This window comes from Pituophis catenifer, unplaced genomic scaffold (assembly GCF_029215685.1).
Source record: "Pituophis catenifer annectens isolate HBS135680 unplaced genomic scaffold, rPitCat1.0.hap2 SCAF_1, whole genome shotgun sequence".
NCBI lineage: Eukaryota > Metazoa > Chordata > Lepidosauria > Squamata > Colubridae > Pituophis > Pituophis catenifer.
Genome location: NW_027256881.1, coordinates 223,457,836 through 223,473,937, shown reverse-complemented (window position 1 = coordinate 223,473,937; position 16,102 = coordinate 223,457,836). Strand labels below are relative to the sequence as shown.

The following is a 16,102-nucleotide window of genomic DNA, read 5'->3' as shown; positions in this document are numbered from 1 at the left end:
CTGTGAAAAGTACCAGCCATTTCAAGATCATACCAAAAGAATGCAGAATCGGTGAACTTGTGAAGCCAGGGACCGTTTCCCAAACACTTTGTTAATACCTAATTGAACAGTCACCGATAATCAGGGAGTTGGCATGGAACAAAGGAAAGCTAACTGTACCATTTGTGCACAAAAAACTCAGATCCAGTTTTGCTTATTCTGTAACCAGTTTGGCTTTTGGCTAACCATGAGCCAGAAGTCTTTCTTTCCTAACTGACCAAGTCAGGACAGTTGACACTATCATTTGAAGCCCAGGTATTGTTGGTAATATGAAGCATATTCAACAGCAGTAGTTGATCTACCAGCTGTGACATTTCCTCAATTAGGATAGTCTTGTCAGACTATGCAATGTTCAATTATCTTCTCTGGAAGAACAATCTGAAACTGCAACTGGTGCAGAACCCATCAGAGGTAATGTCAGTGGTGGGATTCAAAAATTTTTATTACCAGTTCTGTGGCTGTGGCTTGGTGGGTGTGGCAGGGGAAGGATACTGTAAAATCTCCATTCCCTCCCCACTCCAGGGGGAGGTTACTGCAAAATCCCCATTTCCTCCCAATCAGCTGGGACTCGGGAGGCAGCGAATAGATGGGGGCAGGGCCAGTCAGAGGTGGTATATACCGGTTCTCTGAACTACTCAAAATTTCCGCTACCGGTTCTCCAGAACTGGTCAGAACCTGCTAAATACCACATCTGGGTAATGGGGTCAGGATCATTTATTAGAATTTATCTAGCATCAGTGCTAACATTCTGACACGGCCTATATCATACTGGCATTTCCACTGAGGAAGATGCATTAAGTTGGAACAAGAGAAAGTGGATTCTCTGTTGTGGCACAGCAACTTTGGAATGTCCCCCTGGAAGGCTAGCACCAATTCTTTTCATTGTCAAGAGAAGATCTGGTTTTAAGGCTAGTATTCAGAATTTACCAATCATAGCTGGCCATAACTTATCATCCATCGGACAATCTGTGCCTCTTTATTATTGTATTATGGTTACAGTACTGTTGTTTTAATCTTTTAAAATAAGGTTTATTTTTATTTTACTTTATTCTATATAACCAACCCTAAGATCAAAGGGTAGGCTAAAAATGTTTAAGTAAATAAATAAAAGAATTATCCACTGCAGTTTATAAGTATCAGTCAGAGCAGCTGCAGTTTGGATCTGCTGAAGTTTCAAAAACATGTTCAGCGTGTAGCATTTTAAGCAACAGAATAAAAACTTTAAATCTGCACCGAAGCAATATAAATCCAGGCCTTCTCCAAAATTTGTTTGCTTGTTTTGTTTCCTTGGGGGGAAAAAGAACACTGAGTGAAAACTGCATTACAAAAATTTGTAATTCTAGCTCAGGGTACTCTGCCTGTAAGCAACACATTTTGACTAGTTATAGAAAGCCATATATACATACTGGCACTGTCACAAGATTGGTTTTATTGCTACTTCCTCCAAAAGACAACAATAAACTGAATGAAACAAGAGATCCCATTAATCTAAAGCAAAAAAGATAAACAGCTATGCCAGTTATCAACACTGTGTGCCACAGAACTTGTGTAATTTGGCATCAGGCACCACTTAGTATTGTTCAACCATTCAGCAGAAGGAGATAGCTGTGGGCCACATTTCCCAAGTGCATTTACATGTTTAATCAAATACAGCTTTTTTTTATGCCTGGGGAGGGACACTGTAGGTGGATCAGGGTGATTTCATCTCTTTCCTTCTAGGAGGAGGAGCAGATGTCATCACAGTTCTATAAGAAAACAATTCCTTTCTTTAATGGGAGGAAAGGAAAAGGGGGGAGGGGAGGAATAAGAAAGCACCCTAGAAAACATAATCAAGAGTTAGAACGTTATATGCAGGGGTGAAATCCAGCAGGTTCTGACTGGTTCTGGAGAACTGGTAGCAGAAATTTTGAGCAGTTCGGAGAACCGGCAAATACAACCTCTGGCTGGCCCCAGAATGGGGTGGGAATGGAGATTTTGCAATATCCTTCCCCCAGAAATGGGGAGGGAATGGAGATATTGCAGTATCTTTCCCCTGGAGTGGGGTGGGAATGGACATTTTGCAGTATCCTTCCCCTGCCACGCCCACCAAGCCATGCTTACAGAACCGGTAGTTAAAAAATTTGGATTTCACCACTGGTTATATGTAATGAGTTTTAAAATATGAGGGTTGATAGCAATGTAGTTGTTATCTCTGTAAAACATATTACAGAATACATTAGAGGTGGTCCTTGACTTACAACCACAATTGAGCCCAAAATTTCTGTGAGACATTAAGTGAAATTAAGTGAGTTTTGCCCCATTTTATGACCTTTGTAGCCACAGTGGTTAACTGAATCAAAGCAATTTGATTCGGAAACGGAGATGAGCACCGCACCCTAGAGTCAGGAACGACTAGCACATATGTGTGAGGGGAACCTTTACCTTAATAAACAGTTACAGTGGCAGACCATAAAAGATAAACAGTCCTGCTTGGATTTTGAAACCCATAAATAGTTCAGGATATCCTCATGACTACAATCAAGGATAGCCCAACATTTGGTTACCAGCAATAGGTCCGATCTGTGACCAAATAAACTCTATAATGTTTACTCAGCATGCAATTAACAGCTCCAGTTAATGGCATGGACTCCAGGCACTGCTGTTGACTCGACCCCAGGAGGAATAAAAATAACATTCCAGAAACGTTCCAGCTTTATAAGAAGAGCCAGGCAGGCTGCAACAGATAACAAGTTTTGAGTTACTCCCAGTTTACAAAGTTAAACAAGAAGGCAAATTATATTGTTGGTTTAACCCATCTCAGAAATGGCCTGATTGAGAAAGTTCACATTCCAGATGTGTAAACATCCCATGATAATTTGCCTTTCTACTCCTAATCTTAGGCCATTTCCTCTCTAGTGCTATGCAACAATTTCTACGACCATCAGATCATTGCTGGACTGCTATATACTGCTACTGTATATCGCCTAAATGATGCCCAGTTAACCAAGGACATCCTTTTGGAGAACAGGGTGAAATTATCAGGCGGCTAATACAGGTAATCCTCGATTTACAACCATTCGTTTAGTGACCGTTTGAAGTTGCAACTGCACTGAAAAAAAGCGACTTACAAACATTTTTCACACTTATGACCATTGCATGGTCATGCGATTAAAATTCAGATGCTTGGCAACTGATACATATTTATGACGGTTGCAATGTCCTGGGATCATGTGATCACCTTTTGCAACTTTCTGACAAGCAAAGTCAATGGGGAAGCCAGATTCAATTAACAATCTTGTTACCAACTTAACTACTGCAGTGATTCACTTAAGAACTGTGGCATGAAAGGTCATAAAATGGGGCAAAACTCACTTAACAACTATCTTACTTAGCAACGTAAATTTTGGGCTCAATTGTGGTCGTAATTCAAGGACTACCTGTAATCTGGTCCCATGTCATGTATGGTTTTTATATCTTTTATATCCAGAACTACCTGTAACGTCATGTGAATGCCACATACGTTCACTGGAGATCATGACAAATGTATTTAACTGTGGCATTGTGAGATGATGTCATCACATCTGTATTGCTGTTTGGACATCATTGTAGTTTGTTATAAATATGGCTGCACTGTGGTGATGCAGCAATATGGATCATGAACATTCATGAGGAAATGTTCCTTAGTAGTCTTACCACAGTTGTACCACCTCTTTATGCTTCAGCATGAAGAATTCACTGTTCTCCAGGGCATAATCTGGCTTTCTATTAAAAAAACATCATCCAGTGGGATCTAGAACCCATGTTTTCTCTGTCAATACCCCTGCCCCATAGAACATCATTCTTTGCCCTGCCCAACAGCCCCTCCAAGATCCAGATATTTCTGACTTTCTCTTCTTTACATAAATTCTTGATATCCGGGTTTTCCCCAGCATGGGGTCATATTATTTTGTGAACCTGTCTAGGCTGCTCGTTTTTGATTGCTGTGTTGCCTTTGGTGTAATTGCTTTATGTCAGATAATATTTTTCTTACAAAACTCTTACCTGTCACTGTAAAATTCTGTAGAATTGTCATTTAACAATGGCAGAAACGTAAGTTTATGCCTGCTGCCACTGGTGCTACAATTATTTCTCTTTACTCCTTCAAATATTTTAAAAGGCAAACTTTGTCCACCAACAAACAGATCAATGGCCTCTGCCTGATAATGTCCATTTGTGAGGAGCTGCATCATTAATTAGTTCTTTGTCCCAAGGAGAATACTCCGTTTATAGATATCAATCCTAAAATTTATTATTGCATTATTGCAAACACAATATAACCAGTATAGATTTAGTTTTTATACTGTTACCAAATTAATAAGAGCATTCAATAGTGTGTGATGAGCTTACAGAAGTGAGCATTTATTTTTCTAGAGAGAAGAATCACATCCAAAACTTTTATATCTGGAGAAAGCCTCTACTAGCAACTATTATTTTATTAATATTTTACTTTTTCTCTGCAAACTCAAGCAGACATATGTGATGGTCTGCCTTCATTTCATTCCCACAACTGCTATGTGAATTAGGCTAGGCTAAAAAATAATTGCTGGTTCAAAGCCATCTTGTTAAACCTGCATTTGTATTGGACTTGAATCACTATACTGCATTTCTTCTATAGAATAATATAGAATAATAAAGAGACATTTATATGTGGAATACTATCCCCTTTTAATAATTTGATAATCATGGGACAGATGCGTTCTCACAACATGCTAGCCTAGGCTAAAATATGATTAACTTACTAGATGGTAGCTGTAGCTTCCAGACATCTGAGCATGCTCTGTGGCAGAGAGCATTATATGAAGAGAGCCAATCTAGTCTAGTAGTTAAGACACCAAGGCTAGAAACTGGGAAGCCTTGAGTTCTTTTTTTTTTTTGAAAAAAGTTTTATTTTAAATAAAAATAAAAAACAACATAAAAATATCATCCTTACAAACAATTACAGACAGCATCTCGATCGGTTAAAATCATTTCGTGCTAGCAATTTTCCAAATCTCATCATACGACAATTATTCTTTACTTTAACAGAAGATAAATACTTAAAACATTTCATTGAAATTTCATTTCATATATACTATCTCATCTCCATACTTTATTGTCAAACCACTGATAAAATATCTCCCATATCAAATAATATTATTTATCTTCCTGTTCTTTTATTTCAAATGTCAATCTACCCATTTCAGCACAGGAAGCCTTGAGTTCTAATCCCACTTTAGACATGAAAATCAACTGGATGACTTTGGGCCAGTCACTCTGTCTCAACCCAACTCACCTCAGAGGATTGTTGTTGTTGTTGTGGGGAAAATAGGAGTATTAGGTACATTCACCATCTTGAGTTGTGTATGAGAAATTGATATGTGAGATATAAATAATTATTAAGCAATAATTAGGGGGGGTTGGTTTGGGCACAGGTGTATTATAAGAATAGCAACTATGTTTTGTTAATTGAAATAGAGCATTAGCTCTCATGAGAACCTTGCCAAGGTTCAGCATCTAAACTCATCTAAATTTTACTAGATTTGGTCATTTGGCCATGAAAAAAAATAACCCTTACATTACGCAATTAAATCATTAGCAACTATTTAAAAGGAGTGATTGATGAAAATACTAATTACTTAAACAAGCAAGAATTGTGAAACTATGAAATTAGACTCTTGAACACGATTGTTTAAAGTTAATAATGTATTAACATAAAAATAGAAATTAACATGTACACCTTTGGATTGTTCAACTATGAGTTCTATTACAATGCTACCACAACTTGCTAGTACTGAATATAAATAATCTTCAAGGCATTTGGCAGCATGGGTGTGTGCAGCTGACCACACTGATGAAAAAATACCCCAACAGTTCGCACATGAGGATGTTCCAGTGCAAATCCCATTTTATATCCTGGGTTCTGATCTTAGCATTTGTTTCGGAACCACAAGTATCACCCAATCACAAACTCAGATTGGAATACAATAAAAGAACCTGTTTAAAAAAAAACGTTCAAACCAAAAGTGGTCTGAATTTCCTTGATGTCAGCAAAATTTTTTCCAAATCCCTAATCCAGGAATTTATTTCTGCCTCAGACAACTGAATAAAATTAAGATCAAATTTAAAAGGCATACCATATATTTATAATGTAATATATAATTTTATATTTTAAAAGGCAAACTAATATCTGTTGCTTACCAACTTAACAGTCAAATGATTAGCATCCCATTCACCCTTATTGGCCCATGGAAACATTTCTTTTATTTATTTACCATATTTATACAGCCATTCATCATACAAACAGGAGACTCTGGGCAGCATATACCATAACCACATTTTAAAATTCCGTAACAATTTAAAAACAATTAAAATAAATAAAATACACATATCAAGCAAAAAAGATAAACCCAGGAAAACAAACATCACTTAATCTCGTACAGCCACTTGCAGGCTCTCTCTGGGATCCCCAAGGCTGGTAAGAAAAATTTAAAAAGATGTTTGAAGATTCTTCTAGGAAGGCTAACAGAGATGGGGGCTAACCTCATGGGAGGGGGAAGATGAGGTGCCAGAGGGCAGGGATCACAGCAGAAAAGCCCCACTGTCAGGGTCTCATCAGATAGAGCTCCTTTGAAGATGGAGCCCCATAGCATACTCTTCCTATCTAACCTGATGCAATAGGTAGATGCAGTCCCACAAATACAGGTACCGTATTTTTCAGAGTATAAGACACACCTTAGTTTTTGGGGAGGAAAATAGGGGGGGGGGAATTCTGCCTACCAGGTATTCATCTGGCTAGTTCCAGCACATTACTTCGCTCGCTGGTTTTGAGGTTGGGGTTGGTTGGGGCTGTACTTCTAAAGCACAGCTGATTGTCAGGGGGAGCAGCAATTAGAAAAGCAGGCAAAGCACGGAAGATCGCTCGCATTGGGGCTGAAAAACAGCTTCAAAAGCACAGCTGATCCTCGGAGGGAGCTCCAGTGACTAAAGCAGGCAAAGCACGGAAGGAGTAAGAGAAGGCAGCAGCTGTTCTGAGTAGCCATTTTGGGTACCGCGTGGGGTTACATTCGGAGTGTAAGACGCACCCAAATTTTCAGCCTCTTTTAGGAGGGAAAAAAGTGTGTCTTATACTCCAAAAAATACGGTAATCCTCGACTTTCAATAGTTCATTTAGTGACCATTCAAAGTTAGAACGGCACTGAAAAAAGTGACTTACGACCGTTTTTCAGTTACGACCTTTGCAGCATCCCCGTAGCCACGTGATCAAAATTCAGACTCTTGGCAACTGACTCATATTTATGACGGTTGCAGTATCCTGGAGTCATGTGATCCCCTTTTGTAGCCGTCTGACAAGTAAAGTCATTGGGGAAGCCAGATTCACTTAACAACTGTGTTACTAATTTAATGACTGCAGTGATTCACTTAACAATTGAGGCAAGAAGGGTCGTAAAATGGGACAAAACTCACTTAACAAATGTCTCACTTAACAACAGAAATTTTGGGCTCAATTATGGTTGTAAATCAAGGACTACCTGTAATCTGGTCCCATGCCGTGTAGAGATTTTATATCCAGTATGCTAATACAATTTAGAGAATGGCTTCAACTTGGACAGAAAGTCAATCAGTTCTGGTTCTGGAGAGACAGGAACATACTTAAACCAGGGATAAGCTTGGTGTTAAAACTCTGTCCTCCTCATTGTTTTGGCTACTTGTAGGAGAGGTGTTGTTCCTGAAGCAAATGCTTTTATCAAGCAAGATCTAGGGAAAGGTGTGTTTTTTTACAACTAGTAAATGGCTTATCTAACAGCTTCCATACATTTCCCATATCAAAGGAACAAAAAGTCATGCAGCTGACGTCCAACAACTGTAGCTGGAGGGCATTCCAGGGCTACAGAAAGATGAAAAACAGACTCAGATGCTACAAGTAGTCCCTGGAGCCCCTGGGCTGCTCATATCTGGCATGGGGAAGCAGTCCCATCATATATGGGAATCAAATCACAGCTTAGCTCCAAAATCAGCAGAACTGCTATTTAATTTAATTTAATTTAATTTCGAATTTATATACCGCCCTTCTCCCTGAGGACTCAGGGCGGTGTACAGCCAAGATAAAAAACATAGAATACAAATATTAAAACATTTAAAAATATATATAAAATTTGGCCCAAAAAATTAAAAATCACAGACTAATTAAAAGAATTTAAAAATTTTAAAAATTTCTTCTTAAGCCAACCCGGCTTGCTGAAAAAGATAGGTTTTCAGGGAACGACGGAAGGCATTGAGGTCCTGGATTCTTCTTATCTCCGGGGGCAACTGATTCCAGAGGGTGGGAGCCCCCACAGAGAAAGCCCTCCCCCTGGGGGCCACCAGCCTACATTGTTTGGCTGATGGCACCCTGAGGAGGCCCTCTCTGTGGGAGCGCACGGGTCGATGGGAGGTCATCGGTAGCAGCAGGCGGTCTCGGAGATAGCTAGGCCCTATGCCATGGAGCGCTTTAAAGGTGATAACCAACACCTTGAAGCGCACCCGGAAGACCACCGGGAGCCAGTGCAGCTCGCGCAGGAGTGGTGTTACATGGGAGCGCCATGTTGCTCCCATCACTACCCGCGCTGCTGCATTCTGGACCAGCTGGAGCCTCCGGGTGCTCTTCAAGGGGAGCCCCATGTAGAGAGCGTTACAGTAGTCAAGGCGAGAGGTGACGAGGGCGTGAGTGACTGTGCACAGGGAATCCCGATCAAGAAAGGGCCGCAACTGGCGAATCAGGCGAACCTGATAAAAGGTCCCCCTGGTAACAGCCGTCAGATGTTCCTCCAAAGACAGCTGCCTATCCAGGAGGACTCCCAGATTGCGAGCCCTTTCAGTGGGGGCCAAAGACTCGCCCCCAATAGTCAGTGATGGAGTCAACTGACTATATCGGGATGCCGGGAGCCACAGCCACTCAGTCTTGGAAGGGTTGAGCCTGAGCCTGTTCCTCCCCATCCAGATCCGCACAGCCTCCAGGCACTGGGACATCACTTCAAGGGCATCGTTGGGGTGGCCTGGGGTGGAGATGTACAGCTGGGTGTCATCAGCGTACTGGTGGTATCTCACCCCAAAGCCACGGATGATCTCGCCCAGTGGCTTCACATAAATGTTGAACAGAAGGGGCGAGAGGACCGATCCCTGCGGCACTCCACAAATGAGAGGCCTCGAGGTCGACCTCTGCCCCCCTGCCAACACAAACTGCGACCGGTCGGAGAGAAAGGAGGAGAACCACCGTAACACGGTGCCTCCCACCCCCAACTCTTCCAGCCGGTGCAGCATGATACCATGGTCGATGGTATCAAAAGCCGCTGAGAGATCTAATAGGACCAGAACAGAGGAATAACCCCTGTCCCGAGCCCTCCAGAGATCATCAACCAACGCGACCAATGCCGTTTCCGTGCTGTGCCCAGACCTGAAACCCGACTGGAACGGATCCAGATAGGATGTTTCCTCCAGGAATTGTGGAAACTGTTGCGCGACCACACTCTCAACAACCTTCGCAATGAAGCGAAGGTTGGAGACAGGACGATAGTTAGCCAATATTGCTGGATCCAGGGACGGCTTCTTGAGGAGAGGCCTCACCACCGCCTCTTTCAGGGCAGCGGGGAAGTGACCCTCACTCAAGGAAGCATTAATGACGCCCTGGAGCCAGCCTCGTGTAACCTCCCGGGAAGCCAGTACCAACCAGGAGGGACACGGGTCCAGTAAACATGTGGCCGCACTAAGTCTCCCCAAAATCCTGTCCACATCATCGGGAGTCACAGCATCAAACTCCTCCCCGATAACATTCTCAAGACTGTTCCTCGTCACCCTGCCCTGATCTACCCAGTCAGAGTCCAAATCCCCCCGGATCTGAGCGATTTTGTCATACAGGTATTGTCCGAAATCCTCCGCCCTGCCTTCTAAGGGATCCTCCCGCACTCCCAGATGGAGCAGGGCGCGGGTCACCCTAAACAGGGCGGCCGGACGATTCCCTGATGACGCAATAGAGGCGGAAAAGTAATTAGACTTTGCCGTCTTTATCGCCACTAGGTAGGCCTTAATATGCGACCTTACCAGTGTTCGATCAGATTCAGCGAGACTGGCCCTCCAACCGCTCTCCAGGCGTCTTTTCCGGCGCTTCATTTCCCTCAGCTCCTCAGTAAACCAAGGAGCCACCCGGGATCGGCATCGGGTCAGAGGCCGCAAAGGCACAACTCGGTCCAAGGCCCCACCAGCCGCCCGATCCCAGGCGGCTACCAGGTCCTCGGCCGAGTCATGTGCTAGATCCTCAGGAAATGGCCCAAGCTCCGTCTGGAACCTATCAGGATCCATCAGGCGCCTGGGGCGGATCCATCTAATTGGGTCCGCCTCCCTGCGGCGAGGGGTCGCGGTTCGAAGATCTAGGCGAAGGAGTGAGTGGTCAGTCCATGACAAGGCTATGAAGTTCACAATGAGCTCATATAACACGCATGTGCTGTTAAAGCCATTATCTCTGGCCATTAAACCTCAACAACTCATTTAATGATACTCATTTAAAAAAAAACTCACCACGGGACAATTCAACGCAGGATTGGTTCCTGTTATTATTCATCAAAGCATTACATAAAGCTGGTAGTCATAGGAATGACTTCCTTTCATGCAAGAAATAATTTTGATGAAAACGTGGTCAACCAAAATAAAGGAACTAAAAGAATCCCGGGGCGAGTTGTCCCGCAGCAAGTTGGCCACGGAGAGTTTTGCCATGATGAGTTGGCCGTGGCAAGTTAGCTGCTGCGAAGTAGCCGCTGCGAATTGGCCACGATGAGTTGGCCATGGCGAATTGTCCCATTCCATTCAGAAAGGACCAGGTGGGTTTTTATTACATTCTTTATAAAGGTAACCATCTTACAATTAGGTTGCTTCAAATGAGCATGGATTGTGGGCAGAAGAGACACCACATTGTATTTATTCTCACACATGAAAAGCCAAGAGCACTGAAGGGGGGTATTGTGACGCAGGCCTTGGTAAAAGGTCGAAACAGCGGAGAGGCTGGCTTAGATAAGAGAAGTTATAAAATAGAGACACATGATGATGCAGCTGTTTAGAAATGATGCTATCGGGCTCTGCCCAGAAAGAGGATGAATCTGAATAAAAATGCAAGAGTTGGAAAGAAGATTGTAGCTGCTGTCAAATCTCAGGTCACCGGGAAAGCTAACAGTAAATTAAAAGTATAGTATCATTTTCAGATGTAGGTATGTTTGAGACTTTCAGAGAGCTCTATTCCAGCGCTTGGATCTCTCTGTATGATGCATTTTATATTCTAGGAAACTGTATAATCCTTCTGTTTTTAAAGATGTGTGTCCAAATACAATACACTAAAAATAATATTCTTTTTTTAAAAATCACAATATTAAAGCAGACATACAATAACACAGCACCTGCAACATGGAACATTTGTTGAGCATGTACAATCATAAGTAACCCTACACCTTATTCTTTAGCAAAATGAATCAAGAAATTGCCACTGAAATCTCACCTAAAGAAAAGCTAGAAATGAAGTTAGGGATCCTTCTTAGGACAGGTTTTTGAAGGGAGTCATGATAAATGATTGTATAACAAGTTCTCTAAGCTTGGAAAACCAAGATGTATGAATTACAACATAACGCATAATTAAGTATATATTTTTAAAAATGAAATGGGATGAGTTTTTTAGCTTTATTGTTCCTAGTAAATGTATGTGAGCCAACACACCTGAGAAGCACAGAGCCACTCAGGCAGGGGTGAAATCCAGCAGGTTCTGACAGGTTCTAAAGAACCGGTAGTGGAAATTTTGAGTAGTTCGGAGAACTGACAAATACCGCCTATGGCTGGCACCAGAGTAGGGTGGGAATGGAGATTTTGCAATATCCTTCCCACAGGAGTGGGGAGGGAATGGGGTTTTTGCAGTATCCTTCCCCTGGAGTGGGGTGGGAATGGAGATTTTGCAGTATCCTTCCTCTGCCAGGCCCATGCCATGACCACCAAACCACACCATGCCCACCAAGCCACGCCCACAGTGGATTTCAGCACTGCACTCAGGTTATGGCTATGAAATGGAACAGAGGAAGAATTCCTGCTAAGATCCTTCAACTAACACTACTGGGGGAAAGGAGCGAATGCATCCTGCAACCCCCTCACAGAAAAATCTGGAATAATTTGGAAAGCCTTAATATTGAGGCTTTTGTGGGGAACACCACCAGAGAAGTCCAGTAAGACAGGATTTCTGAACCTTGGGCCACTTTAAGATGTGTGGATGTCAACTCCCAAAATTCCCCAGCCAGCATAGCTGCTGGGGAATTCTGGGAGTTGACGTTCACACATCTTAAAGCGGCCACCGTTCAGAAACCCTGCACTAAGGCAATACTGGGTTTCATTCACCAACCTTATCTGCATGTGATGCGGTCCTAGATTAGTTTACCCATAAATAACCCATACAAGAGTGCAGAGGCTCTTATTCCCATGAAAATAGAGGCAGTCTTCTGGCCCATATCATGACTCTGCAAATGTCCTGTCTACATGGATTTCATTAGGAAAGAATAAAACAAAAACTGAAAATAGCGGAAAAGTATTAGAATAATATATTTAGATTTGGTCCATTCCCATGTTTCCTACCCCCACCCCTCACCCCAGACTTTCTTATTTGGAAGAAAAAGGAAGGATATGCATCAGCAGGGCAGTGTCAGAGAAAAATTAGATTTCTATGGTAACAAGCTACAGTCTAGGACTAGGTAATAAACGGCCTGTTGAATTGTGAGGCAGTTGCCAATTTAAATTTTAGTATCAGATGGCTCTAAGTATAACCTCCATTTATAGCTTGAAAGGCAACATTTTAGACTAGGTATCAACTCTTTTGATAGAAAAGATGTGAAGAACTAACCTGTAATTTAAAGTAAATGAAAAATAAATCTAATTAAAGCACAAATAGTTTATAGTACATAGCTGGCTAGTGTGTCAAAAGTTTCAAGCATTACAAACACTTTATATTCTGGGTCACTTCACAATTAAACTAAACCACTAATTCAACATAATCCCTTTTTCTTCATGTATTCCAGTTGATTTACAATTTCCTATTGTATTTGTGAAACTATTGTTTCACTTCAGGTGTTAGTGCAAATGTGATGTGTGCTAAACAGGAAAATAAACAAGGGAATCAGGTAATGTGTGATAGCAGAAAGGACAAAATTGAAGCTCAATCGGTCAATTAGTAGAGAACCTTACAAGAGTCCAACAAAGTAACCAGGAATTTCATCTTACAGATAATCAGTGGGAGAATCAGGGACATTTATTTAAAGTTTAAGTAAAACCGCAACACAAGTTGTGTTATAGCAGCAAAGTTTGAAACAGAAGCGCTCTGAAGCTGAAAACTTTACTAGGCTGTTTCTAAGGAAAAACAGATTTGGAAAGATTTTCTAAGTTAAGTTTAAAAGACGGAGGCAAGATATGACAGCCCTCCTTGCCTTTTTTGTCAACTAATTTTGTTTAACAAAGATGAAAGTATTGTAAAATTAGGAAATGGTCTGCCAAAGAGTTATTTCAGCAAAACTGCATAACTTTAGCAATTCCCTTAGTAAGTTTCATGTAGCACCTATACAGGTAATATTATTCCAGAAGATGGTTCTTCCAAAAATATGAATAAAGCCATTCTGTTACTGTTACTATTTAATTTTCATGCTAATAGGAGAAAATTAAATGAACTAATCACAAAACTACAGTCATGCTTTAAGGAATCTTCCACAGCACAGCTTAAGGGCTTCACTGTCTGAATTGAAAATATCTAGATGTAAACTAAATGATAGTAAAATCATATGAACAATTTTTTTTTTTTACAGACTAATGGCTATTATTATTTTTGCAGCACAGATATGTTATAGTTTAGTATTAATTCCCAAATAAAAATACTGGGGGGGGGCAGTCAATAAATATGCATGAGCAAAGTGAGATAAAGTTAGAACAAAGCCCCTAAAATACAGTCCTGTATAACATATTCAATTGATGTAACATCAAACTTTCTCTTTAGTTATAAACTGATACCCTAGAGGAATCTAAGCACCTGATTCCTACCTTCACGAAATGAAAGTTTAAATATAAGAACGATATATATATAACATTCAAGATGAAATCATGTTTTATTCTCTGGTCTTGACAATAGTGACATAACTATAAACAAAATCCTCCCTACACCCACGCAAAGAGGAAACTGCTTTTTTATCAGAAAGAAAATTTCCTTCCAGAGCAACAAGCTAATTTGGGAGGTTTACTATGCAATATACTTATTAGAAGCATTTTTTGCCTCCACAACTTTGTGGAATGTCACTGAAAAACAAAAATTTCTGACAATTGCCACAGAACACAGAGCAGTTCTTGGTACCATAGTAAAGATGTATTTCCCAACTGTTTTAACCTCTTTAATTAGCAGTACCAGAGTATTGTATCAATAATCAAATCCATATAATTCTTTAACAGCAAGAGGTTATGTTTCTTTCCTATTGGCCAAATAATCCATACCCCAACCCCCTTCCCAAGTGTTCAGTTAAGGCCAATTAGACATATAAATAAAAAGAAATGCAAGGAAATTAAACGACAGGGAGCCAGGCACTTCCAAAAACAATCCCCAGGTATTGCAAGTTCTCAGTCCGAATTAGCAGCCATACACCCAACATCTCAGCCTTACCTGCTTTAATAAGACTTTGTCTTCTGCATTGATTTTGAGAGAAATGGCCAGGTGGATGGCAGACAATACCACACCACTGATGACTGCTGCCCTCATCCTGATGGGTAGCAAAGTGTAGATGCTGTAGATAAAAAAGATGGTCCACCAGATGCCCTCTGAGGCACTTCTGGGCTGCATTAGCAAGCAGCCAACCACTTGCACAGCTAACACCACAAGGATGACAGAGTAGCACATGAGCCACATGTGGTCCTGGTGGAAATCATTACGGTTGCAGACAGCCCCCAGGGACACCATTAGCAGGATGGCCACGGACAGCACCACCACGTAGGGCACTTGGTAGTGGCCATGAACAGTGTGGAAGAGCAGCATGACCAGGCACACCAAGACTAGCACTGCCATCAGCATGGTCAGGCTGCTCTGGTTGAGACGGAAAAAGTACCGCTGGTAGAGGTGCTCCAACTTCTCTGACTGGAACTTCTTAGACCTGAAGATCTGCAGCAGGCTTCCACAACAACTGCCCATTGAGAAGATCATCTCGGACCCCCCTTCATCACCCCCCTGCTCCTCCTCCTCCTCCAACTCGTCGATCTTGGCCTTGATCCGTTTCTCCTCGAGTCCCAGCTCCACAGAACGTGGGCGCACCTCACCCTGCTCACTACCATAGTGTCTCGGACTTGGGGCAAGGGAGGGATCTCCTGCCCGACAGGAGTGCTGGCTCTTGTCTCCACTACGATCCTGCCAAGCAGATTTGGACCTGAAGCTCATCATCCTGCAGCCACTTACCCCATGGTTCCTGCTACCTGGCAGATCATACTCCTCCTCATTCCTCCACCTGCTCGCCATTCTGGAAGATTCCTTGACTGAGGCCCTGGTAGGGAGAGGGTAGGAGTAGCCATTGGCTCTGGATTCAGCTTCTCCCCAGGCAGAGCGATGTGGCTCTGCCCCTCCACCCCTGGGCGCAGCCGGAACTCCAAACCCCGGAGGGCTTACACTGTTGGAGCGGGACATGCCCTGCTGGGGCAGCAGAGGAAGGGCAGGAATTCCAGGAAAGCAGGAGAGGGTGGGAGGGAAATCAACCAGAAGACATTGGGTGGTTCATGGCACAGAACCAAACAGCATCTCTCCGGCTCTTCCAAACAGCATCACTCCACCAATGAACAGGAGGGTGGAAGCAAGGGCAGGAAACCAAATCTCAAATCCAGAACCAGATCCAACAGTGTCCCCAAGGATACTCAAATCTCTCTTAGTTGCCAGCTGGAAAGCCACTCGGATCTCCTTCCCTTCCCAGGAGTCCAATGTTTCCTCATGCAGGATTTATATAGCCACATAGAGAGCTGGCTGGGAAGCAAGTTTCCCTCCCCTCCCAGGGAAAGGTGG

General features: G+C 42.3%; 1 protein-coding gene across 2 annotated transcripts in view; it reads right to left on the bottom strand.

Annotated features, from left to right (window-relative positions):
- Window positions 1–15,733, bottom strand: part of ADCY5 (adenylate cyclase 5) — a 210,740-nt gene extending 195,007 nt beyond the window's left edge. For both annotated transcript variants that reach the window (XM_070957084.1, XM_070957083.1), the window contains exon 1: window positions 14,726–15,733. In XM_070957084.1, the coding sequence (XP_070813185.1) occupies window positions 14,726–15,733 (1,008 nt within the window). The remainder of the gene's footprint in view (window positions 1–14,725) is intronic.
- Window positions 15,734–16,102: the final 369 nt, after the last annotated feature.